Below are 27,983 nucleotides of genomic sequence, written 5' to 3' on the forward strand. Positions count from 1 at the left end.
CACACATTATGTGTAACTTCTTAAAAGCTCGACTTTCACGCTCGACTTACGTATCGGTGTTCGTTACACCCGAATATTTCGCATGAAAATCTTAAGCTTTACAGGTACTACTCGTCTTATAAGTCTTATAGTACATAGATATTAGATTTTATAGGTACTTAAAATACAGGTCAAAGGATGGATGGCGACGACTACAAACGCCACGTTTCACCGGATTTTAAATAGAATTCAATCGAGACATTTTATGAAAGATGGATAAACACATTTAGGTTTTAGACCTGATGAAGAAAGTGGTACATATTCCTATTGATTATTATTTACAATGAATTAAGTTTAGTTGAAACATTCGATAAAATTATCAATTATTATCCAATTTGATTAATTTTATTGGCACTTACATGCGCTTGGGTAAATATTAAATCTTTGTCTTTATACTTACTGGTGCAGTTTTGTTCTTCGTCGGAGTTGTCAAGACAATCATCGTCGCCATCGCACACCCACGCTTTGGGTATGCACCGCATGTTGTTGCACGTAAAGTCCCACGTGTTCGGGCAAGCCGTCACAGGTGGCTCCGCGTTCGGGTCGGCCACGCAAGTCTTGCCATCCGAATCGATCTTCTCGCCGTACGGACAGCCACACTGGGCCTGCAGTGAAGACGTGGCCGACTTTTTGGACGGCACTGCGAAACACAGCTTCTGACAACCACCGTAATTGGACGCGGCCGAGCACGGGTGCGAGTAGTCCACGAGCTGCTCGTGTTCGCTGTAGATCTTTACTCCGTACAGCCGGTTGTTCTGCGGCTCCCGGACCTCGATATTGGAAACCACACCCGTCAACTTGTGTATCTTGATTATGGCGTCCAGACGCCAATCGGTGATGTACATCCAATCTACGCGGACAGATCATAAAGCCAATTTAGCACATTGTGCAAACGCCTACTGTAGCGGCCGCCGCTCGACTCGCGACCGAACCCTGCCGTATTTATGTTAGTCAAAAAGGGGGGGGGGAGGTCTGTCTGATTGCGGTATACCAAAATTTGTATTCAGCAGTCATATCAGTGAACAGAATCGTGGCAAAAAGGGTAATCGAGTGGTACCTTATAGATAGGATACTTTTTATGTGATAGACATACCAATTAAAAACTTTGTTAATATTTTGTTCCAAATTAACTTCCAACTCGGCGAGTTCAATATATTATATGGTAATTATTGCTAAGTTCGGACTTAATAGAAGTAATATAGACTTAACGATCTTAATGCCCAGATACTGCCCCGACGAAACCAAGTGAATATCCCACAAACCTACCATAATGTGTGACTATGGAGAACGGATGTCGTATCAAGGTCGAATTGATGGTTCTCACGTCAGTCCCGTCCAGGTTCGAGTGCTGGACGTGGTCCAGTAGTGCGTCGCACCAGTACAGTCGGTCCGTAGCAAAATCCACGGCCAAACCGTTGGGCCATCCCAGCGTGATGTTCCGGAACACGATCAGATTCGAACCGTCCGTGTACGCGCGGCTAATGTTGGCCGGCCGGTCCCATTCGGAGAAGAATATGTACCTAAAATCCGTTAACCATAATAATGTATTATACGCAGAATTTAAACATACAATAACGAAATTCTGGTCAAAAACACAGAGCATCGTTATTTAACGATTTGAGATAATCAATTTTATATTTTAAATACGATTAAGCAAACTACGGTAATCATATATTATAATTCAAATGTATAACGAAAGTAACCAACAGTATAGGTACTTAACCTAACGAAAATAAATAATTTGAGCGTACAGCTCAAATCTAAATTTGTCGAATTTAAACTGATTATTTTCGATAAAATGGTATCCTAACGAATAAAAAATAAAAACTACGAACGTTTGCTATGTCTGCACAAATTAAATCCATCTTGTACCGAAGTTTCCGGTAATAATTTAACTCAGTATTAAAAGTAAAACGTAATTTTCAAAGGACCCAAATTATACAACATTGTAATAGGTACTATAGGTACCCGTTAACTTACTATAAAATATCAGATTCTTACGCAGTCGTTAACTATTGTGTTGTATTTTTATATAAAACACTTACCCCTTGTTAGGGTGGACAACAATTGCCCTGGGTCTTTTCATGTTCTTCAATAGCACTCTTTTGTTGGTCACGTTGCGAGTGCTTAACACGTTCAGTGTACCTTTTCTACTATCGATATAGTACAGGTTCTTGGCCACCCAATCGACGGCAAGACCTTCCACACCCTCGTTCTGTGACGCCAATACAATTTCTCTACCTGCAAATATTTCATGGTTATTCACTGGTACACAATGGTTTCTTCACAAAAATGTGTTTATTACATAACAACAAGGTGTGTAAACGCTTACCTGTCCCGTTTCTGTGTATCCTATAGATAACATCCTGAAGAACGTCCGAATAATAAATGTAATTGTCACGAGCATCGAAATCTAGACCCACGAACCTGGCTCTCCTCGACGACACCGGCAGTATGGCGTCAGTAAACCCTTGCGAAACTTTGTTCAAGACTTTACCTTTGATGAACCTTTGTTGCGAGTACAACAAAAACTCGTCGACCACTAAAATTAAAAACGAAAAAATCAGGTACACGTTGACGCTAATATTTGCAAAAAATACACGAAACAGAACATAATGTTTTCAGATATTATATTAAATACTCACAAATGCAATTGTGCATGTCTTGTGCAAGTTGATATCCCATGTTACAGGCGCACCTATGCGCTAACAAATTGTCGCTGCCTCTAGTCACGATACACATGTGGTGACAACCGGCGTTGTTCTTGCTGCAAGGTGATGATACTGTGAACACAAAATACCGATAGTAAATATTATACTTTATAGCATTACAGTTAGTACTCGGCTGATGGTTAGGTTAAGTTAGGCTAAGGGACTGGGTACACAATTAAATTTTCAGATATTTTGGCGTACCTCTACATTTTTTTTTCTTATGACGACACATAGGACTACTTTTATTTAGGATTCTCTACAAAAGTACAGTAATTGTCTTTGTTTTTACGATTAAAAGAAAAAACTATTCCCAAAACGTTTCAAATTATTGATATCTAATACAGTTTACGTGAATACATGATAAGTATGTAATAATTACCTACGTTTAATACGTAGATTGTGGGTATTAAGTATTTACCACGGCTGTGGATAGATCTATAACCTTGTAACAACGAACGATCAAATACGATAAGTCCAAGAACATTTGTCCCATAAGACATTAGAAAACAATGTTATAAATGAAAAATATCTTCATTGGAGTTTATCAAGTGAAGATTTGATGAAAAAATGTAAGGTGTAATAAAATGAGAGGTCCCGCGGTTACTATATTAGGTATATTAATTAATAATTAGCTAGGGACGCAAATTTTCTGTTTCATCAGAGTACCTCCGCCATTTCTTTTGCGTGTCAAATCCCAACTACAGTACACCTATACTTTATGGCTACTTTTGAATAACTACATTTGAATCCTTGTCCGCCGATCGTTCAATAACTATGGCAATAATTGACACCTGTAACCTAACCTACCTTCCTGCAGCTATAACGCACTATTAGCACGTATATTTACGATCTTACCTTCCCTCTGGACGAGCGAATGGACAACTTTCACCGATTTTGGGTCTTTGATTTCACGGTTCTTGTACACGGACGAAACGCTGGCCGGATCGTACTTGTTGACGCTCATTATGCCCTGCTTAGTGCCGTCCGACCAGTACACGCGGTTTTCGAACACCGCCAGTCGAGACGGCGACGGCACCTGCGGTCCCCTGAGTATGAGGTGTCGGTCATTTCCATCGTAGTCGACCGTCTCGACGTAGTCCAGCAATGAGTCACACCAGTACAGCCGCCTGTCAAGAATGTCGGCCGACACACCGGACGCCTTGTACACGGCGTCGGTGACTATGGCTTTGGTGTCGCTGCCGTCCATGTTGGCACGGATCAACTGGTTTCCGTCCGCTATAAACATGTATCCCTGGGTGGGATCAAGCGCGATGTCCGACGGGTTAGTCAGGTTGCTACTCAGCACGATCGCGTGATACTGGCCGTTCAGCTCGAACACGTCCACCTTCTGGCCTACACCGTCTACCACGTACAGCTTGTTGCCGACCCAGTCCACCGCCACCGATATTGGCTCCCACATGCCGGGCAACGTTATCTCCGGTGGCATGGCGTTGCCGTCGCGCACGAACTTGTCCGCGTCCAGCAGCCTCACCGACTTGATCTTCTTTAGCTTTACGTCGGACCAGTACAGCGTGTTGAACGCGTAATGGTAGTCCATGCCGCTGGCTGACGTCGCGTTGGCCACCACCACCTGGTTCTGGTACTTGGAATCCATTTTCATGATGTTTTTGTCCTGGGCGAAGTACACTTGGAACGGTTGCGTCCGGTTGTTGGCCACGCACTTCTTCCGGTCCATCAGCACGTACCCGGGGTAACAGCTGCACGTATACGATCCTTCAGAGTTCTTGCACATTTGTTCGCAGAATCCCCATTCGGAGCACTCATCACGATCTGAAAATATATAACGACAATCACGTCATATGGGTATTCAAGTCAATAGTAGCTCGTCATCGTTTTTCGACGAAAATCATGGATTTCGAAGAAAGTTGTTCTATTTTTTTTTTTTTTTGAAAGGAAATTGTATAGTATTAGGTATCGTAATTATATAACATTTCGAAACCTTAATTAGCTAGCTTAACGGGTGGTTAGTCGAGGCCCTCTGCACGCGGGCCACGTCAACCTGTAAAAATCCGATAGGGAACGGAAAACATTTTACTCGGATAATTGGTTGAAACAAATTTAATATACCAGTTGATGATTCATTTACCATTGAACAATCATTATTTCAAAAAGTATAAATGTTTTTGAAAAAAAATGTTGATATATGGTTTCTAGTCATTTAATAACGACATTTAGAAAAATTATATAAATTTTATAATATTTTTTATCCTTAACATTTTTTACTTTTTTACTTTTTTAAATGTCAATATACAGTTTTAATTTACATATTCCAAAGCAGAATATTTTTCCAACTAGGTATTTCGATACACTTAAAACTTTAAAAATGTTCATGATAAAAAATATAAAAAATATATACCTATATACCTAATTGTTTTAATAGTTGTTTTTTAACAACTAGACACCATGAAAACATTTTTTTTCAAAAACATTTATATTTATTGAAATAATAAGTGTTCAATGATAAAATAATCATCTTTGGTATAGATTATAGAATAATGAAATTTAAACATAAAATACTGCAAAAATTAATTTTTTTTTTGTCGGAAGTTATTTTATGCAATTTAAATCTAACTAGAAATATATAAAGATAAGCGTAATGACTAATGAAATTATAACGTCTTCATTGTCCTAAAACGTCGTTTTCGTCAAAGTAATTAGTGACTTGTATAGTTGTACGTCACACTTCATGACCCTACTAACCTATACACGTCTTCGAATCGTTTGCGATTTTTCTTCCTTCCGCACAATAACATGATCCACCGGTGGGTGATGCCTGACACTTGTACTCGCAGCCCAGAGCCGGACAACTGAGCGTCGCTGTGAACAAGACACATAAGTATATAATATAAAACGAGGAAGAACAACGATTAATTAATTTGTTAACACTTACAACACGCTGCCTCTTCGTCGGCGTTATCCTCGCAGTCCTTATGTCCATCGCACAGTTGTGATTTGTTTATGCATTTGGGCCGTTTGTTCGGTCCACCCTGGGGACAGAGGTATTTTCCCGGGCAAGCCAGAGCGGTGCAATTCAACTCGTCAGTGCCGTCGTGACAGTCAGCGTACCCATCGCACTGGTAGTTTAGCGGGATGCAAAGCCCGTTGCCGCACCGGAACTGGCCGACGTGGCAAGCCGCGAAATCTTTTAGGAAAACAAACGTTTAATCGAAACCGATAGAGGAAACGCAAGAGATGTGTCCATCGCCTCCACATAATATTGATGTAGGTATATATATATTGTAATACTCACTGCAGTTTTCTTCGTCGCTGTTGTCGCCGCAATTGTTTTGATGGTCGCATTTCAGTTTCGGATCGATGCACTTTTGCCCATTTAGACACCGGAATTTATCTAGTGGACACGACATGTTCATGGCCGTCCCGCAGTTCTCCTCGTCCTTGTGGTTGCGGCAGTCGAAGTAACCGTCGCACCGCTTGGGCTTGGGCAGACATGGACCGGTGCCCGGACCGTTCACCTCGCAGCGGAAGTCTTCAGTCTGGCATTTTCGGTACGCTAAGCAATAAATTGCACATAATGTACATCATAACAATATAATATACCGTGCTGTATAATTATGTGTTTTCAGAGATAAATCACGACGGCCCGGTATCGATGCGGGTGCGACGTAAAAAAGAAATCGATCGCGAAGCGTGATTGACAGGAGAGCAGCACGGCGGAGATCGAAACACTTCGCGATACACGACAGATAGGCGTTTTAGCGTGAGTTTCGACACACGAGGTTAAAATTAAAACGACGACGAATGATGACCGGTGGTCTCGTTTCGTTTCCGCAAATTGTTTTCGTACACAGACGTGATGAAACGATTAAGCCCAGTGTGATGGTTGCCGTTACTTTTTATTTCGAAAATGTATATAATATATAAAGTAGGTATACAGCCGTGTTATTATTTATGCGAGCTGCACGCATTAATCGACTTTTAGATTAGAATCGTTGAAAATTCTCTGCAAACTCGTTATTTACCATTATAGTTCGTTTAATAAGTACCCTCCCCTCTCTGCAGCCACCGTATACATTCGCGAGCGGCGGGAGTCCAAATCGCGTTTTTTATGTTGGAAAAAGCCTCATCGCCGAGGATCGTTGCGTATTTTTCAATACGACGGTGTTATTACACCGGCAGCACTGCGCGGATGACGATAACATTATATACCTAGGTACCTACTTAAACACTATAATTATCGAACCGACTAATTTGTAAACGGATCGTATGCGAGAAATGCGCGTGCGAGGCGCTTGCTTTGTTTTATTTTTTTTTCTTCCGACAGACCACCATATAAGACTGTAACACGTTATGTACACAGGCACTCGGACACTCGAAAGTGACGCACCCGGGAGAGGGAGCGTAAAATAATAATAATATATTAGCGAGCCTACGTAGGATTTTTCTAAAATCACAATTAGTTCAAACCGTTGACGGCCGCATACGGACATGTACATGTTTAAGCACGAGAACCTTAGCTGCTATATAATGCATTTGTAAACACTGCGGACGAATCGATTCAATATATAATATGACATATTATGTATATAAATATTAAATTGACCGTAGGTACATCGTAGCGCGTATCAATATTGTTACTTTTGTCTTTTTTTGTAAGATAGTTGAGTATCGTTTGCATCAGCATATTTAACATTATAACTGGAAAATATTGAGAATCAAAAGAACTAAACTTGACACTTCGCAACTAAACATTTTTTTTAATTTTGAAAAATATCCATATATTTGATATCATAAAATATGTTAGAATCTTCTATTAAATTAATTGGATAAAATATGGGGGGAGGGAGTTGAGGAGACTTGGCCCCCCACAAATTTCTGCCAAGTCCACCCAATTCAAAAGTCAGTACTTAGTATTAAGCATACCTACATCATTTTTTTAAAATATTATAAGAGGTAAGCTTTAGTCTCCCCTCCCCCAAAAAAATTGGGCTATTTGCGCCTAAATCAAAAATTAATAGATCTCAAATTTTGTTAACAAGGATAAACGTAAAAAATGTTAATTATAGGCCCCTTTATTAATATAATGACACGGAAGACATAGATTGCAGTGCTCAAAATTGCAAGTAGTTAACTACCTAACTTTTAGGTAGGTAGACTAACATCTTACGGTCGTAATATTTAATTTTCAAATTGATGTAGCAATTAGTATAATATATTTTATAATATTGTGAGTTGTGACTGTTATTTAAAATTAAATTGGAATAGTCAATTCATTTTTAATTAGATATATTTATGATGTATAGTTTGAATTTTCAAGTTCAACAAGAATTACCTGTTAAAAGCTCTTTTAATATGTGATATACCTTTACTACCACTGTTTGTACTCTTACATACAGCCTACAAATGATGTACTCGTCAATATTTTTAAGCCCTTCTATAGTGTTAAATATACTAATGGCAAACAATGACCAATGGCAACATGTAATATGCATATAACACCATAGGGGACTCGATATTTGTATATTACATACTTACCGATCAAACCATTGGTGGGTATAATAGTAAGGCGTGTACGGAAAAAGTTCGGGTAAAGTAGTAGGTATATTATACTCACTGCAATCGGCCTCGTCGGAGCCATCCACACAGTCAACAGTAACATCGCACCGGTAGTGCGGTGGGTAACAGTACGTCTTGTTCCAATGGTACTGACGGCATGGTAACAGCGTGGGTTCGCACTCGGGCGGAGCTAATGGAAAATCAAACAGGATACGAAATTATTATTTGTTTTTCTCCGTCACTGACCAGTCTGTACAGTACGTCAATACACAGCGTGTCAAAAACGACGGGGTCAGTGTGCCTATATTATAATAAATATTATGTGTCACCGACATTAACCACGAAATTAAATCAGCTACCTAAGCATAAAATCATTATTATAAAAAAGTATTCAATGGGCTGAAAGAGTTACCTGTATACAAAAATAAAAGTTCCAGAAAACCAACCAATATTGAAGCGTTCGTTTGAAGTTCAAACAGTAAAAATTTTTTTAAGAAATTCTTATTAAATTACACTTCAGGTTATACTAGTAATAAAATTAAATATTGAAAGACTTGGTGGTGGACACGAAAAGAATCAGAACCCCCCTCCGCTCAGGGTATGTAAAATGTAAATTAGCCTTCTTGGTTGCTTTCTCAAACACTACAAAATAACCCCCCTCCCCCCCCCACTCTAACATTTTACGTTTTATTTCAGTACGTATTTTAAAGTTATACCAGACTAATACCTCTTAAAATATAAAATCAAAAGTCCCACCTGGGCAGCAGCAGTCGTTAATATAGTATATACACGGGCGACGAGAGAATTTAATCTAATCGTAAAAATTGTGAACATATTATTCTGTACTCGGTAATTATAATTATTAATAGTATTGTCACTCACGGCAACTCTGGAACTCGTCCTCTCCCCGGTCGCAGTCTTTTTGCATGTTGCACAGCAAGTCGGAAGTTATGCACTTGCCGTCCGAGCATCGAAACATGCCCGGACCGCATGTCGTCGTCGCCGGAGTTCCGGTCGTCGTTTCGGCGGCTACTGTAACACAAAAACGGGAACAGGACGATTAACACACACTAGTCGTATACAATTCAAAATCTAAACACCCGAAAAAGAAAACAGACCGGACACGGGCACGCACACTTTGGGCACTCCTGCACCGGGTCCACAATAAACAACACACCGCGATATAATATCGAATAAAGGTATATAAATTATATTGTACAAGAGAGCATTGTGTTTCGAGCACACCTTTCGGACGGACGGACGCCAGAAACGTATAATATATAGGTATTATTATAATATGTGTACCTATAATACTGGCTATACGGTAATATATATATTATGTATACATTTACAGGTAAGTAATAAAATATATCACCAAGGTACGTCCACTTATATATATATTATATTATTATGCATGTACGACACGTCGTAGGTATAGCAATACCTCGCACCGTCGCCATTGCTCTGGTCGTCGTCGTCCAAAGATAATGATTATAATAATAATAGCAACAATAATCGAACCGGACGCATCTCACTTACGCCCGTGCACGGGAAGTATATATCTATATTTTTTTGTTTTTACATGAATATTATACAGTTCAAACCTTAGGGACACGATTATATTATTATGTATATGTATTACGTACAGGAATATATGCGTCGATGTATAGTAAAACTGTTAGGCATGACAATGTGACATATTATACTTTTAAGTAGACACATAGGTGGTGACGTTCTCGGGAGTATAAAGGTACATGACTAAATAAACAGTCATGTCAGCAAACTCGCGTATTTTTCCTATCACTGCGCATGTGTGCTGTATAGATGTACAAAACTATACTAGTTGTATAATATATATTCTATGTGTGCCCCCAGACTAGGAATAAACAATAATTTATGTCCAAAATACATTGGGGTGATGATAAAGAACTCGATTATTCCAAGTCTGGGGCACAGCTACATGCAGAAGAATCTTGCTGATGTGCCTGTTTATATTTAGTCATGGGTAGGTATATAATAATATACGACTGACAGTCGTAATAGAAAACATGATCTATAGACTTACTGACACGACCCGAATATTTGACGATGATCATTTGTAATCAATTTCAGATGACGTTTATAACATGAAAATATACACATTGAAAAAATGTATAATTACCTAAGTTTGAATATGGATTTTGGGTGTTGCTAAATACTAGCAAGTGTAACCAACGTATTCAACGAAACTGTTAAAAATAGGGTAGCTTACGTATTAGAACTTTATGAAGTTGTTTTAATTTCAATAACTTAACTCAACAGTTGTGTGTAAAAATACTTGATATTTAATAATTAACAAACGCGATAGTTTAAAATCTATTTATCATAAATATTTATGATAATTATTATCATCTGATTTTAGTAATAGAAAAAGTAAACCTTATAATACGTTATTACCTAAAATAAAAAAATAAAAGAAACATCGACCGATATTCGTATACGAAAAATAAAATTATGTTATCGTATCGTATATTATATACATAATTATGTAATAATAACTATTATAATTAAACGGTTTTAGGTATGGAATATTATGTCGAAGGTTTAATTAGTATTGAGTGTTAAATAAAACGATAATATTAAGTTCAATAGCAATAACATTATAAATTATAATAACATTTTGTTGTATATAGTACCTAGGTACAAGAATTTAATTTTGTCGCCTGATCAGGATCACAGTAAAATTAAATTTCGAGTAGATTAAAAAAGGCTTGGGACTGATCTCATATTACATAACGTATATTGATTATTTATGTATGATGTACCTATTAAACCAAAGTCTGCTCACTATACACGCACAAATATATATATATAACGATATCCTATATTTTATGATGTGTATAAATAATAACTATAAAGGTAGGTCACACTTAATAAGGTAGGTTAAACATGGTATAATAAATTATTTTATTGTAAACCAGCTATAGATATTTTTCAGAAAATACAAGCAATTTTTAACATAACATGTTTTGCAGTGCGCGATTTTTACGGGTTTGCGAACCAATGAATCGACTGGAACTGGGCGGCGGCAGAGGACACGGTCACAATAAGCGTATTTATATACATTATACATATTCCTATATTATGTATGTACTATATATATATTATATATATACATACATACACATACATAAATATTATTTTTATATGGGACGAAGTCACCGCCACCGGTATGAGTGCGGTGCGTGCGCTAGTATTGTTTGAAGGGGAAAAAATACGTTTATTTTTTTACTGTAATTGGACATCAATAAAAAAAATGTTGTTTCATGAGTGTATATTATATTGTAATTAATTGTACTGTATTATTGTTATATTGGCCCGCATTTTACGGGCGCGAAATCAGGTCGTTTGCGAATTAACCCACACTACAAAAATATTATTGCGGTTCGCGCGCGCGAAAAGTTCGATTATAAATTGTGTATAATAATAATATGACGTCATTCGACTTGTCACGGCGTGGCGTTATTAAAAATATAAATACAGTTACTAATATTATACTTGACTTAGAAATATTTTTGTTTTGCTAATTATTTTATCGGTAAATACATCATAAATAGTTTTTTGTACATAAGTAAATCAGAATTTCAAACGCAATTATAATTTTCTTTTACTATACCTATGCTAGAGTAAAAAAATGTAAATACCAGTTGCCATTAAACAAATAGAAAATATTATTGGGACTATTGACTATAGATGACTGAAAACTGTACACATTAAATGAGGAAGGTATTTCAATATTCAATGTAATATATCGACTGAGAAAAATACAAGCTGTGCAAGTGCAGTACATTATGTAATATATATTTTTTGAACGCACTTCAGGCGTATCAATCATTCCGTCGCGATCATATTTAATACCCATAAATACAATAAATAATATATATTAGTATACACGTACCATAGGTACGTAATTATTATTAATTATTATCTACACACATAATATTATATATATATATGTAAACATGAGAATCTACGTATCTCTCTGTCACGGTCGTGGTATTGTTATAATCTTATGTATAGGTATATATATATCGACCGCGATATTATCCACTTCTCAAATTACTTTTTTTTTCTTGTCCGAATCCGACACCCTGTCGTAAAAAAACTATATAAAGTGTCTTAGCTCCCTCTCTACTATATATTATGGCGCTGGAAAATTGAACACACATAATACGTAGATATAAAGTATAGGTACCTTATGTATATATTATATTTTATACAGCCGGTTCGCAGAAGCTACAATATATTATTATATGTAAATACCTACGTAATATATATATATAATAATATAATACGTCATATTATATTCATGTGCATATCCTATAGGATCAACAATCCTACAATCAAATAACGTTTTCACGGTGTCGCAGTGCGTGTAATAATATAGACCTACCATTTCGTGCCACGCGGCCGTTGTGAAGTCGTCTACGAAGACTTTCTCCGGCATAATTTACTTTACTTAATAATATATTGTAAACTTTGTTAGTCTATCATATCTATATAGGAACAACATAAAATAGTGAATTGAGAATTCGTTTTTTGTGTGTGTGTGTGAGGGGGGGAGAGGGCTGAGAAGGCTTGTTCAAAGCTTGATAAAATGTTATTCTTGGGGTTTATTGCTACGTACAACTTCTGTTTTGCTCCCCTTATAATAATACCTGCACGGCTGCATCCTTTATAAATACAACAACGTTTAGCTCTTTACGAAATTATTTCGGGCATCAGCACTATAAAGACATTGTATCCAATAACAGAATATTAATTATAAAGAGCGTTAGGGCAAATAATATAATGTTATCTCTGTGCCAACCACCCATTCATCAGACACTACTGATGTGCGTAAATTATACACAGCCTATATATATATGTGTGCACAATTTTAACGCAGCCTTTGACACGAACACGCTACCGCAGGGTGTTAACACAATAATATATAATATACGTCATCCATCGTCGCGTGTACGGGCAAACATAATATTATATACATTATTATTAATTAACACTTTCGAGTGCATATTGTGTCGTCGCCGCGGGGTACATATAGCTCTCCTCGACGATGAGCTGCTGTCGATGAGAGATCATTGAAATAGGTTTACGAGAGGTTCTAGCCTGCTTCTACCTGTACACTGTACGCAGACGTCCACGATAGTAATGTATAGTCAATTATAACAATATGATTCTCCCCTAGCTCTATATAATATTATATAGGATCGTGTCGCCACAAAGTTGGACACCAAACCAACTTGCAGACAAGTAACCGGCCATTATGTTACCAGCGAATTGTATACGCGGTATACGGCTTGAGGGGGGGGGGGCGGTCATGTTACCGTGAACCGTGCTTGTAAGCGACTCAAACGAATATAATAGCATAATATACCATGTACGACTGTAATAGTATTATAATTGTTCCTATATATGTATATAATTTACAGGTAATCGCTAATCAATATACGCATGCCCGGTCATAGATTCGCGCTTATATTATTATATAGTATTATAAGTTCATAATAACAATTAACAGCATTCGTTTATAAATTGGATGTGGTCAGAGAAAATGATTTAAATACAATAATTTGCACGTTCTGTTCCAAATGTAGTATAATTTTTAAGCATTATTATCTATGGATTATGATTACATTATCTATCAGTATTCGACAATGCTATTTTTTTACAACATAAAAATGAGTTTCACTAGTCTATTACAAACCTGCCTACCCTTATAATATAAGAATAAGATATAATATACATATATTTTAAAGTTTAATTAAAATATCCATACATTTCGAATACAATGTGGCATGTATATTCACAACATATAATAATATCTAGGCATACGAATATATCGTGAATAATGCACGCGATGATTATAGATTTTTTCGAAAGTATGTTGACGTATTTTTTAACGTATAAAAATATTAGTTTAAAATATCAAATTAATATTATTTACCCCGTTGGAATACGAAGTATAATATTTGACATCAGTACATATTATTAAGTTACAGCACAAAACTCTCAGTGTCATACCGCTATCGTACATAATAAAATCCCTAACGAATATGGTGATTAAAAAAATAAAATATTATTATCTTGTATACATCAACAACAGCATTATGTTCTACATATCATATCATATATTATACGCACTGTAACTAATTATATTATTTATCTCTCGTACCTATATACACTGGCAATCTATTAAAACTAACATAATAGTATTCGAGTATAATGATGTTAAATTATTATTTTAATCTTTATCAAAAAAAAAATAATAATATAATAAGTAATGTAATTATTTTACTAGTCCTAATTTATTATACGCGACCTTGTCATGCTAAAGGGTATCGTAAAATGTATTTTCCATTTAGAATGGACTAGATGTACCTATAAATATAATATTGTCAACCCTGATCACCTTGTGCTGTATACAATATATATTTGACAATCTATCTATACACAGAATTTTATTTATTAAAATATATTAAAAATAACGAACTCGCGGTTTGCATTACCTCATAAAATATTGACGAATAGTTTTATAAAATATGTACCCATTAATATTAACAACGTAGGTGTTATTTTCTATTTTACATATTTTTTTAACTTATATTCGGCAATTTTTTTTTTTTAGCATCATTATTCATCTAATAATTGGCCTTGCGCGTTAAAAATTTGTTGGCCTTGTACACAAAACGATACTACAACAGCAGATCGACAGCGCGTAAACTATATTTTTCCCGACTTTGTATTAGAAATTATTATACCCAATGATCACGGGATGCACACATGACATCCATTAAACGTTACACAGGCATGATATCAAGTTATATAGGTACCTACCTACTTGCGTGACATACAAATTATACGGAATTCAAGATGCCATAATAATATAATATACAGCTATACAAGGTGTAATAGAAAGACTTATAAAATAAAATTAAAATAATGCTACTTAAACTTATGACGAAATTTGTTAAAATTATATGATTAATAAATAATTTAATAAATATACTCATCATGTCAACAAATTCACAAAAAAAAATATTTTGAAAAGAGTTATTACCTTCCAAATTCATTTAATCAAATAAATATTGATATTTTAAAAATTCTAAAAAATAAACTACTTGACTTAGATGAATGTTTTTACTATTAAAATTGTTCTTATAATCAGATTCATAAAGTGGCTATTTTGAATATATCCAAAAAAGTTTAAATTAAATTAAATTTTTTTTATTTTCAGTGTTAAAAAATAAAAATAATTTGTTGTATAATATATTATGTGTGGCGCAAGTGACTATAGATAATATTATATATAAAAAAATTTTAATATTGATTAGAACAAAAGTTATTTCAAAAGTCAGTTCTATACTTCTATCTGTTACACCCTGTATATTATAATATAAAAAAAAAATTAAAACCGGGTTATTTGATCGTACTTAAAATATTAACACTTATACAATATATGATAATGTTGATATTCAATCCGCATTAATGCGTTAATCATATGTGATATTCCAATAAATGCATAAATATTGTACGTGCGTTCGCGATGGAGAAAAAAAACCATCAAAGAAGAAGCATTAGAAACACAACTCAACCGTACTTAAGACCTAAAGCGGATCATTTTTCCCATTATTCTCATAGAAAATACAACCAATTTTTGAAATAATAATACACATTTATAAACTGAAAATATAAACATAAAAGTCTATCATAATATTTTTTATGAGAATGAAAATCAATAGGTAGGTATAATAATAATGAAAATCAATAATGACTAAATGGAAAATTATCATGCCAAGAACGATGATAGATTGGTACATCATATCCCATTATTTTGTTAGGTACTTTTTTTCATAAAAAGAATTATGATTTTAAAATTATAAAAACACTGAATACAATACAAGTTAAAAATAATACAACATGGCCAAAGTGATGATAACAGATTAATTTCCAACTGACCAAGCACAATTTTATCGGTAGTGTAATAACATAACAAAGATAAACAGACATTTGATGATATAATGTTCCGTAACTCAATATATAGGTACCAAAGTCATTTCATTTAGCAATTTAACATTTTTGTTTGTGCATTTTTTTTTTTTTTGTTGTTCAATTACACAACCATATAACTACATTTTGCAGATTTTAATTTATTTGTGAAAATTAAAAAAATTCTCAGTAGAGTTATTATATGGTTACGAGGAGGTATCCAAATTAAAAACTTTTAAACTGGTGTTTCTGCTGTTGATGAAGATATAATATTATTGTATCATATAAGTACGAAAATAATATGGGTAATTTGATCGACGAATCGTGCACCGCCAGGACGGCTAAAAACCTCTCGCGCACAAACAATGAGTCTTATAAACAATATGATACTATTAATCAATCACCAAATACAATAGTGTTCATTATATCTTTCGGCATCTCGCATATCTTAAAAACAAAATGAAAAAATCGTTCTAGCTCCTTCTCTTCTCTCTACTCATACTCCTAGTCCATCCATAACACCCCTTCGTGCGTGCTCTCTGTCGGAAATACCTATCAAAATTATTCTTATAACATTTGCATACTCACACAAATACACATTTGGTACATACAACGCGTATAATAGTCGTGACGAGCGGCGAAGGTTGAAGGTACTCTTTTCGCGCGGCCGTCGCGGTTTTACAATAATATAAAACGAAAAAGAAAAAAAAAGAACGCACAACATTCACCTCTCTTCGGTGTCATCCGAAGTGAAAGCAAATTTACCACAACAATGTAACGATTCGTAATTTTTTCCAGTCCACGTATCCATGCTGCTATAATATATATATATATATATAGGTACACGCATAAATATATACATACGTGTAATAACGATATAGGTTAACTTGAGAAATTGCACGTGTAATGCAATAATAGTGGAAAAACGCAAAAAATGTCCAAAAAAATTCGATTATAATGGTTTTCACAGACACTGTTTTCGTCTTCGCAAAAGAGAAAACCCCATAGGTATATTATAATGTATAATATACTATACATAGAGCAGTAGAAAAAACAAATCCATAACGCATATATTTATATATAATATAATATAATCACCTATACTCGTCGAATATATAAGACCATAATAATTGGCGTTTTTTTTTTGTCTTCTTTTCTAACGACCTGAATAGTGGATTTTCCGTACGTGACGTCATTTTCGAACTGGTATTATTAATACTATATTTTTTTTGTTTTTAACATACTATATTACTCAACATTCAACGATCAAATTTCGCGTGTATATTTTCTATTTCGAGATTAAACACGATATTATTAAATATCATTTTATAATATAAAATAGGCGCACATAAATGTTAAAACGTCAATACAAAATATTTATTATTATAAAAGTAAAATACGAAACGTTTCGAAATATCAATGTCACCGATTACACGCATGCGCTAGACTGCTGGAGAATGTATTAACCGAACATTATAGGCCATTAGGTTCAAATCATTAGGCATCCGACTATTATAGTGGACTGACTAATGGACGTAAAAATATAACGTAAAGCGTATACATTATAAAAACATTTGACGGCAATGATATAGAATTTCCAGAAAATCTTGAGAATAGAATAATAATATAAGTAGATGTATTGTATTACAAATTGTAATGCACTACACCACATCTGGTGAGACACCTCGAACGAACCGCTGCACTGCTGCAGTTTTGCGGAACACCTAAAACGATGAGATATTATTATCATTTCGTTCAAGTTGGTTTTCGTATGGTCAAAATGTAATTGAGAACATCCAAACTTCACTTTCTTGTATTAATTCTATACGGCCACTTATTGTCTTATTACTACGCGGATATTAGGTATAATAATAAGCGAAGAAGTTATATGTGCCTTTCATGATATTTAGTATACCTATAGCATATTATGGTAGCGCATACAAATTATTAATGTAGCTGGTCATCTGATTTCAGAAGCTGGGCGTCAATGCAAATATAATATGATTATAATGTGAACTCATTGAAATCTAGACAACAATTTTAATGAATAGGTACTTAATGCCTACCTACATTGACAGCCCGAATTTATTGCAAAGAATATCTTGTGACTTGTAGGTAATTTTCGTCGTTACTACATATTGAACATTTTTGTTCTAATTAGCCCCCCGTATCGAATCTTAAACTCCTGTAACGGTTTAAATAATTGTGATTCCTTAAAATATGGTAAGTTAAAATTAAAACGTTAAAATGTAAAAAAATGTATTAAATATGAAGTTTAGTATTAATTAACTAATAATTGGTATCTTATGTTCTTAATTATTTCATATTATGTGCACCTTTATACGTTTTATATTGCACTATAGCTATTGTACTTGACCCACCATGGGCGTATATTATTTGATAAATTTAATAAATAAATATATATTATACACACTCGCGTGTTGTGGGGTTGTCGAAATCGTGCAAATGATATATTTCAAAAACGTCACAAGTTTATTGTTCAAAAAATGAAAATAACCGAGTGCCCGCGACGGTGGAAATACGAAATAGTCGAACCCCTGCACGGTCAAACATCGGTAAATCGTATACAATTTTGTTAAGATATTTATACCTATTCGATTACGGGTGTGCGTAATGGTTATTACAAAATGGTATAAAAATTCTAGTGATATCATACATTACTTTACATACTCCTACATTAATTACGAACAATTTAATGTAGGACATTTTCTCCCCAGATTATAATAATTGTAATAGTAATAAATAATAATAAAATATACAACTGCCAAAGTAAAAAAATAGGTGTATATAATTATTAATTTAAACATCTTTAACTAAATTTTTTTTTTTAATATATGTTCACATAGGTACTTCTTTAATTTTAATTTTTTTTATAAAAAAATATTTGTGTGATTCGTTTTTAATAGTGCCACCAATGCGATGACTCAATCATTTTTATTTTGTCCATTTTAAATTAAAACTAAACTATGTTATAGCCTACATATAGATACTCTATATGAGACAACATGAATTTACAATCACTCGATTTTAGGAAAATAAAAACAATCATGTGTAAAATGTCCATCTACTATTCGTAATATCCTACATGGCTACATTCGCAGAGTCGGAATATGTTTCCAACTGTAATTTGGAGCCGACTGTTTCGTGTCTTTCCATAGGTACTGCGTGACATTTTGTATTGACTATACAATATAGTTATTATATTCCATAGCTACTTAGCTGCAGACATATACCAATAAAACATTATGTGGACTACCGATTGGATGGGTCGTGCAGGTAAGGTCCTCTCATCCATGTCGATATTGTTATCAGATAAATAATAATAACAACGAAAACTCCAGTGCTGTAATGGTACAATATTGTCAATAAAAATCTAATCTATATATCATATCGGAATGCAGACAGTTTGCAATATTGTCGACGAACGAATGGAAAACAGTTTTACGGAGTTACCTACATTAACGTCGTTGAAGGGCCACTAAACACGGTAATAGCAGGAAACGTATCTCACACACACGCAAGCTCGCGCGCGCGCACTCCATCCACAATAGTGCGCTGCGCGGATATCGAAGGACGGCGCCGCCGCCACACATAAAATAGTACGTATAATGATATCGTTATTTTCATATAATATCGACATGACTCGCGAGTTAAAAAAAGTACTGACAAAAATTATCGAAAATAGTATTAATGTATAGATTAATATTATAAGATATTTATAAAAAAAGTTAACGACATGAAAAAAATAACTACTTAAGACACCGTCGTCCGTCAGGTTGCTCTTAATAATTCTCGACCATCGACCTATCCCCATCGTCGACATGACATATTTTCTAGTCGATATTTTCTGTACTTTTGGTTTCTTTTCTCGTAGATACACACACAACACACACAGACATGACCTGCATCCAGCCCGAGAGCGACCGGGAGTTCATTCACCCGGCTTCCCGGGTCACACCCATCTGCGCGGAGCCGACCTCTAACTGGTTTCGTACCCGGCAGGGAGAACAAACGCTGTGGGAAGGGGGGACTACGACTTCGGGTACACGACGCTGCGCCGCCGCCGCCGAATCGTGTACGCACACGCTCACATAAGCCGCTATATAAGCACGTATTTACAATAATATTTTTATATGTGTGTTTATCGTTAAAACGTCATTAACGCGGTCGCAAGATTGTGGTATACAGGTACATTTAGGCGTACAGCAAACCCGGTCAGTGCATTTGATATCACCGGCGAGCGGTAGAATTTTTCGAAAAACAACAAGACCTATGGACTATTGTAAGTTAAATTATTTCCCCCCCCTCCACTAAGCTCGCGCACGACGTCGACACACGTTACAAAATACAATGTGTACAATTATATTATATAATAAATAATATTATAGAGGTTGCGGAGATAAGGCACATCGCTGTAAACGCAATACGCTAAAGATACGACTCGCATTGAAAATAATAATAATACCTACTGCATTATATATAATATCATACAAACCAAAAATCCTACGCGTCTAACGGTAAAAAATCTCGCCTCGAGAGGGCGCAACAGTAAATTCGGATGTCTCGGTTTGGCGTACGCGTGTATACTATAGTGTATATACTGAAAAGTGCAGACACCCGAAATTAAGTGATAATATTGAGGTATAATATAAATTATAGTGCCTTAGTCAAAAATTATCAGCGAGCTTTACATGTTATATTGTAGTGATATATTTTTAGAAACTTTGATATGGAATAATCCGAATTAAAGATGGTAATTGGAATAAAAATCTCCAAAACAAAAATTTTAATTTAATTTTTTATTTTTAAAGATTCATTACTACTTAGTTATTAATTATTTAACTACCTATTATAAAATATTTTAATAATATGATATATTCATAAAATCATAAGTTGCCTATCTATCTAATATACACGTGTAGTTAAATATTAATAATGTTCTATACGTTTTAAAAATATTTATTGAATCACTTTAATTCAGAAATGCTGAGTTATCAGTAATATTGTATTCCGGGAATTTTTATTCCACCGTACATCAAAGATATCAACAGCCATTTCCACTATGGCCATGTGCAGTGGAATATATCCCACTGATTTTACTGCAAACTGTGAAGGCCTATCAATAGCAAAATGGCTCGGCGTCTTATTGTTTAAGAACATGTCACCAAAAAACTAGTCAAGAATTAAATATTTTATAAAAAGTAGAGTTTTCGTTCTTCCGTCAACCATATACTGCAGCTTAATAAAAACCAAGATAATAACAGTATAAGTACCTCTAAGACCTGGTAAACACAATGTTTAATTAACGCGTGTTTACTGCAGCGCTGTTGAGATGTTGAACGAAATCGATTATCGAAAACACACTGCACGCGGTGGTGACTTTAACGCCAGCGACTAGAGACACTGTTATGTGTAGTGCGATATACATAAATACATAATATACACTCGTGAGAATCATCGACAAACTACAACGTTTGTTGATACATACCACGATGATCTACAACATAAAATATAGATTCTATTCACACCAATCACACCTAGTATACCTATCTATATAATAGGTATACCTACGTAGGTATATCGAGAGGTCGTGTCGAATTTCACGGTTTGCGCACTCCGTTTACAACATATTATATATCTGATATATTATAAAGATAAATGATGGTCTAAAAAATCAAATCTCTCTTGCTCAAAACCTGACAATTTAAATATATACATTTTCTGGCCCACGTGTGTACATATTATAACGTTTACCGTACGCATGTTACTTGCACGTGCAGGGTTTTGCGGTCCACCTGTACTTATTTCAGCGTACGTACCATAATGGTAAGACACATACGTAAAACCACAGACCAAATGATACATGCCTATATAGAATACGCGATCCTGAGTCATTATTATTATATCTTATTATTACAATATTACACGTGATGCCGCCGATTGTGCGTCGCCTATTTTCGCTTTAAGATGAAAAAAAAACCTAAATATATTTTATAATAGCTATATACCGACCATATAGTGCTTTCCCCCTATAATGATCAATAATGGTGTGACGCAATCGCAATGCGTCGATTATTATAGATTTTCGAACGGGCGTGTTATTAGGTCGCGCTCCCGGTCAGCGAAAATCGAAAAGCGCGGGATAATTATAATAACTGTTCGTGATACGGTGAGTTTTTTTCACTCATATTCTCTCTCATGGAACTCGTGGAAATCGCCGTGTGTATATATATATATATATATATGTGAGTGTGTGTGAGCCACGAGGTATAGTTGAAGCCTTAAATAATAGAAGGTTTCTATAATTTCTAAACATATAATATATAAACATAATAGGCCTGTAGGAGACAAGAGTGTGCGTTGAAAGTCGCGAAAAAAATAACGACTGCGATGAATAACGTTTTCGTATACATACACCGAGCCGTCAACGAGCACAAAAATATTCCTATACAGTCATCCCAGAGAGTATACGCGCACGATCGTGTTTTATTATCCCGCTGCAGTAGTTATTGCCACAAAACGGTACGGTACTTTGATATGCACTGCACAAGTCCGTCACGCGAGACCAATATATAGTCTGTTCCAGGCTGACATATATACATATATTATATTTTCAGAGCAAAAACACCGGACGAGTGTGCAGCCTATATGCGATAATAATAATTGTTGCGTTCGAGCGATTTGTACAAAAACGTTCTCGGGGCACGATCGCCGCGCTGACGAGAGACGGCGGTGGCGTGTTACGACCGCGCCAGACACATATTATATTATTTTATTATATTATATTTACACTATTGTCGTTAAATTTGTATAAATTATTGTTGAGCAATAATATGCAATGTATGCTACAAACACAAACCGCGATGCAGGTATCGAAATTATAAGGTCTAGAAGTATAATATACAAACGCGACGTAATGTACGTATAATAGCTATTCCACAACTATGTAACTATTCGTGTTTCGTTGTCTACGATATTATGCACTTACACGTGCGTTGCGGGTATTGAATGCAACGGACGTGCAGGGCGCACAGGCGATTTTCTTATTTTCACGAGATTATAGTAATATATCGAAACGAATCGACCGACGTTGCGCCCGAGGGTCTTAATAATAATCACAATAATATCACGTTGTCGAGGAACGAAAAGGTGCGGAAGAACTGCTGCGCTTATAATACAATATATTATTAAATTATAATGTAAGATCCGCATCTATTCGGGCGTATGTACTACGTATGTACCTATACCTACCGAGGTTTTAGTTACGATTTGGTACGCAATTGCTCATTTAGGTACGTTCTTAAATTAGCCATCATAGACGTAATAGACACGGTATTATGAATTCCGAATATTTCGTAATTATGTTCATGTAGCGTGCGCGCTCCTCCTATATTATATTGTAGATATACGACGGTGATATCGCGAGCATATATAGGTCAAACTAGACATTTTGATTATAGATTGGTCCAACGATATAATAGACTCGCCTATATGCCTGGAAAAAATGTACAAGAAGGACGAACATCAATCGCTCTAACAGAAAAATGTAAAATCGAATCGATCACAAATGATTAAGTGCAACCAGTGCAAAGTTGTTCAATTTATATTTGAAAAAACATTACTCGTAATATAATAAAAAATTGTATTATTATTGTTATTGAATCTTATGAAAATATTTCAAATTTGGCACTTGGCGACTGGGGCAACGATTGTCTTTCAAACTCCCCTAAACGCTGCCCGGGCGCAGTTGACCGTATTATACCGACGACTGTGACCTGTCTCAACGACGCCGATACAATAGCTTTGAGCGTCGATAGAAATTTGGTGCTGACGCCACGCGCTTCGATCTCCCGTCAAGGACTCGCGCGCTATGTAAACAAACTGTGGCCGTCGCCGCGGGATGTCTGCTGCACGTATGACGCTCGTCCTCGTCGGCTGTATACAATAATATAATATCTCGACAGGTACCTTTACGTTCCTATATATGGCTATATAGATCGTTAATATTTTAATAATATTATAATACCTTATATAATAATAACATATATAGGTAATCTATTCCACGACATTATTTGTGTATACACATATTACTGTCGCAGTACGGCGATAAATAATTAAATCTCGCGTGATTTCGATCCTTTAATATATATTAAGGGTTGTTGGAGGCGAGCAGGTCCGGCAAAGTCTCACTGGGGCGAGAGAATGTCGAAGGTGGAGCCAAAATCTTCATAATAAAGTAAACGCACTGATATTATAATGGTATTTCATACGGGCTCGACCTTGTCGGGCGGAAATTCGACGGGACGACGGCACTGCAGACTGCGCAGTTATTGTTGCAACTGCCATAAACTTTATCACGCGCTAATACAATGTATAAGGTGCATATTTTATAAACTTATAAATTATTATAATAATGACGAGGTCGTATTCCTGCACGGATGCACCGTCGTTGTGTGACGACGAACACGACGTGTGCTCAACAATGTGAATAATTGCCCGGCGAGATTAGTCGTCCGGCGACAGGTATATATAGGTATGGTAGGCAGGTATATACCTACGTGAAAACGTCCGAAATTCGCATTGTCATGGTAAGCCGACGACGCCATTGAACGGCGAGAGGCGAGAAATAATAATAAAAAGATGTATAGGAAAAAAAGAAAACATCCGTGTGACTATAAAAAAAAAATCGTTAATGTCTCGAATACGCGTGCGCGAGTATGTGTGCTTTGCACACTCAGTAATAATTGCAGCTATATAAGGTGTATAATATTATTATAATATTATGTATACGTCGTACGTGGATCGATAACGGACGTCCTTGGTCCATCGTTATTGACGCAAGTGCGATGCAGTGGCACTGGCCGCAGCCGTCTTGGATACCTCACGCAAAACTATATAATATCATCTATAGGTAGTAGGTACCTATCATAATCCTCGTAAGATTGATGGAATATGTAAAATCACAAAGTATGTGATGATATATAGTTATTAAACAAATATTTATTACCTATATAAATACCGTGAGTAATTGTAGGATTTTCAATGTTTACATAAATTATATTCGAATTTAGACTATCTCGGCCCTTTAAGTAACACGAAATCCAATAGGTACATTTAATATATTTCTATTTTATTTTATTTTCAACATCCGCAATGAAGTTGAAACACGCTGTATGTAATACATATATGTACAGAAAGCGCGCCCTGCAATTATTAAAATAACAATAATACTCTCGTTAATTAACGAGCCACTTTCTTTCATCGATATTGTACATTCCGGTCGTATTATACTGTATAGACCATCTATATTAGTATATTATTACTATTATATTATCGTCATCGTTGACGTATTAATTTATTAAATTATTATTTATTACCGAGTTTGGTGCATATTAGGTAGGTACATACCTCTTAACGACCTAACCTATAATATTATACCAACCAGTAGTCGCTCCGGTCAATTACGGTTTACGGTTTATGGTATCCAGGCATCCAGCCTTCTTTTATAGTTTTGTGATAGTGTAATTATTACACACACACACGAGACTTGATGCCTTTAGTGATATTTTATTGTTATTACTAATTATTTGTAAGATACCTAGGTATATATATACGCTATGAACATCGACGATACAATATTAATTAATAATTCCACCCGATAGGGAAAAGTGTTCCTCGCAGGAACCACATCAATTCTGTCCTTGTATAGTGTATACAGTATACACACTACACAGTGGCCCAGTGGCGTAACTTGGAGTTTTTTTTTAAAGCTTGGGGGTAAAATAAAATAATTATGTTTTTACCTATTCTGTCTAAAAATATAGTGAACCTATAGGTAATTTTCATATGTGGAAATTGAAAATTAATTTTACTTACTTATTATTCAGGACACACTATCTTAACGTTTAGTAATTTATGCGGAAATATTATGATTTATGATATAATATAATATTTGATCATCTTTCATAAATCTGTTATTAGCGCCTTAGGCTTGTGCTTACGCCCTAACCCGGCCTTGTTCATATAAGTAATAAGAATAACACTATGTATAGGAGTCCATGGTATTTTGAAGAATTGTAAAATTAGTGAAAATATATCGAGTTTATACCTACTATATGTGCATTATTTTAATAGGCAAAACTTTAAATGTACCCAATATATTTAATAACAAATTAATAATTGGTAGTCACATAAAACGAAACAAAGAAAAACTCAATCTCAAGCATAATACTTATTAAAAATAAAAATGTGATGTAATGTTTAATTAATTAAAATTTAATTAGGACGAAAAATTATATCTTATTTATAAGTCACTTAAAAATTAAAATATTGCAAAAAATCAATGAAAGAACACAAATAATGTTCTAACCTTTAAGTTTAATAGGACCAAGGTAAATATTGAGTTATGATATTTTATGATTTTTTAAATAAAATGTAGGTCAATATACCGGTATAATTGTATGCAACTATTTATTTTTTATAGAAGCCTGAAATTCAAGAATAGGTATAATTGATATTCTAATCGATTTGAAATCCTATTTTTCTATAGAATTTAAGTATTATTAAAATGTCTAGATGATTGAATATTAGTTCCACCAGAATATTATTGTTGTACGATTAATTAGAAGAGATATAATAGAAATATTATGTATAATAGAAAGATGAAAAGTTTTAGTATTGTTTTTAATAAAATTACGTTTTAAGATTTTTCTTACATATGAATATTTGATATTTCTATTAATTTAACAATGAACATAAATAACAAAAAGTTATCTATTCTAAACATATTTTTATTTTCATATTACAAAATTTGTTGCTGAAATATAAATAGGTATATATAATCATTATAGTTCATGACTCCTCAGTCTAATAGGCAAAGCTGCAAAATAAGCAATGTGAACATTCCCGTAAGCGTAACTAATAAATTACGAAAATAATCAGAAATTGTATACATTTATGTTAGCGATTATCTGGTTGCGCATTATTTTGTATTATAATACACTATAAGTTAATGGTATTATGAATACTCGTATTTGCCGACTATTAAGAAATACTCCTCGTTAGGAACTTGCAGGGTAATATTAATTAATAATGATTATTATATGATCTTTTTCAGTTAATTGACTAAGGGAAAATAGCATTTGTTTTATAATAAAATATGAATCCGAATAGAATTACATATTTAAATGTCATCATAATAGTTCATTCACGATTCACTTCAATATGATTGGAAAAAACAAAATAATTGGCATGAACTATACAAGTTTCGATAGTCAAAGGTTAACCACTCACTACTAATTATTAATGCATCTACTTCAGTCAAATTTATTTTTATTTTTATTTCTGTTTGCGTGCATTAAAATACCATTATAACACCTAATAGTATAAAAATATATTTTTTATGCGTTTAATTTAATTATTATAGGTTATATAGGTATAATTATTATATAAACTCATATTTTACTGGCTATTAATGATCCAAAACCATATACACTTATTACCAATCATAATATTATTCAAATAATAAAATTAGGTATTTTTACAGCATTATAAAGTATATCCTATTGTTAAATTGTGATTAAAAAAAATCGGGTGCCGTGTGTGGATAAATGTAAATCGTGTAATGAATTTTGTGTTAAATTTGAATTG

The 27,983-nt window shown here is 34.6% G+C and overlaps 1 protein-coding gene across 1 annotated transcript in view; it reads right to left on the minus strand.

The window, feature by feature from the left end:
• LOC100168855 (low-density lipoprotein receptor-related protein 2) overlaps window positions 1–27,983 on the minus strand; it is a 67,095-nt gene that overhangs the window by 20,381 nt on the left and 18,731 nt on the right. Inside the window, exons 2-12 of the mRNA XM_001944182.4 lie at window positions 9,168–9,317; window positions 8,344–8,475; window positions 6,022–6,282; window positions 5,662–5,913; window positions 5,472–5,588; window positions 3,606–4,541; window positions 2,685–2,822; window positions 2,372–2,581; window positions 2,085–2,280; window positions 1,306–1,559; window positions 440–889 (exon numbers count right to left, since the gene is read on the minus strand). Of these exons, the coding sequence (XP_001944217.2) occupies window positions 440–889; window positions 1,306–1,559; window positions 2,085–2,280; window positions 2,372–2,581; window positions 2,685–2,822; window positions 3,606–4,541; window positions 5,472–5,588; window positions 5,662–5,913; window positions 6,022–6,282; window positions 8,344–8,475; window positions 9,168–9,317 (3,096 nt within the window). The remainder of the gene's footprint in view (window positions 1–439; window positions 890–1,305; window positions 1,560–2,084; window positions 2,281–2,371; window positions 2,582–2,684; window positions 2,823–3,605; window positions 4,542–5,471; window positions 5,589–5,661; window positions 5,914–6,021; window positions 6,283–8,343; window positions 8,476–9,167; window positions 9,318–27,983) is intronic.

The sequence above is a fragment of the Acyrthosiphon pisum genome, chromosome A1 (genome assembly GCF_005508785.2).
Source record: "Acyrthosiphon pisum isolate AL4f chromosome A1, pea_aphid_22Mar2018_4r6ur, whole genome shotgun sequence".
Lineage (NCBI taxonomy): Eukaryota > Metazoa > Arthropoda > Insecta > Hemiptera > Aphididae > Acyrthosiphon > Acyrthosiphon pisum.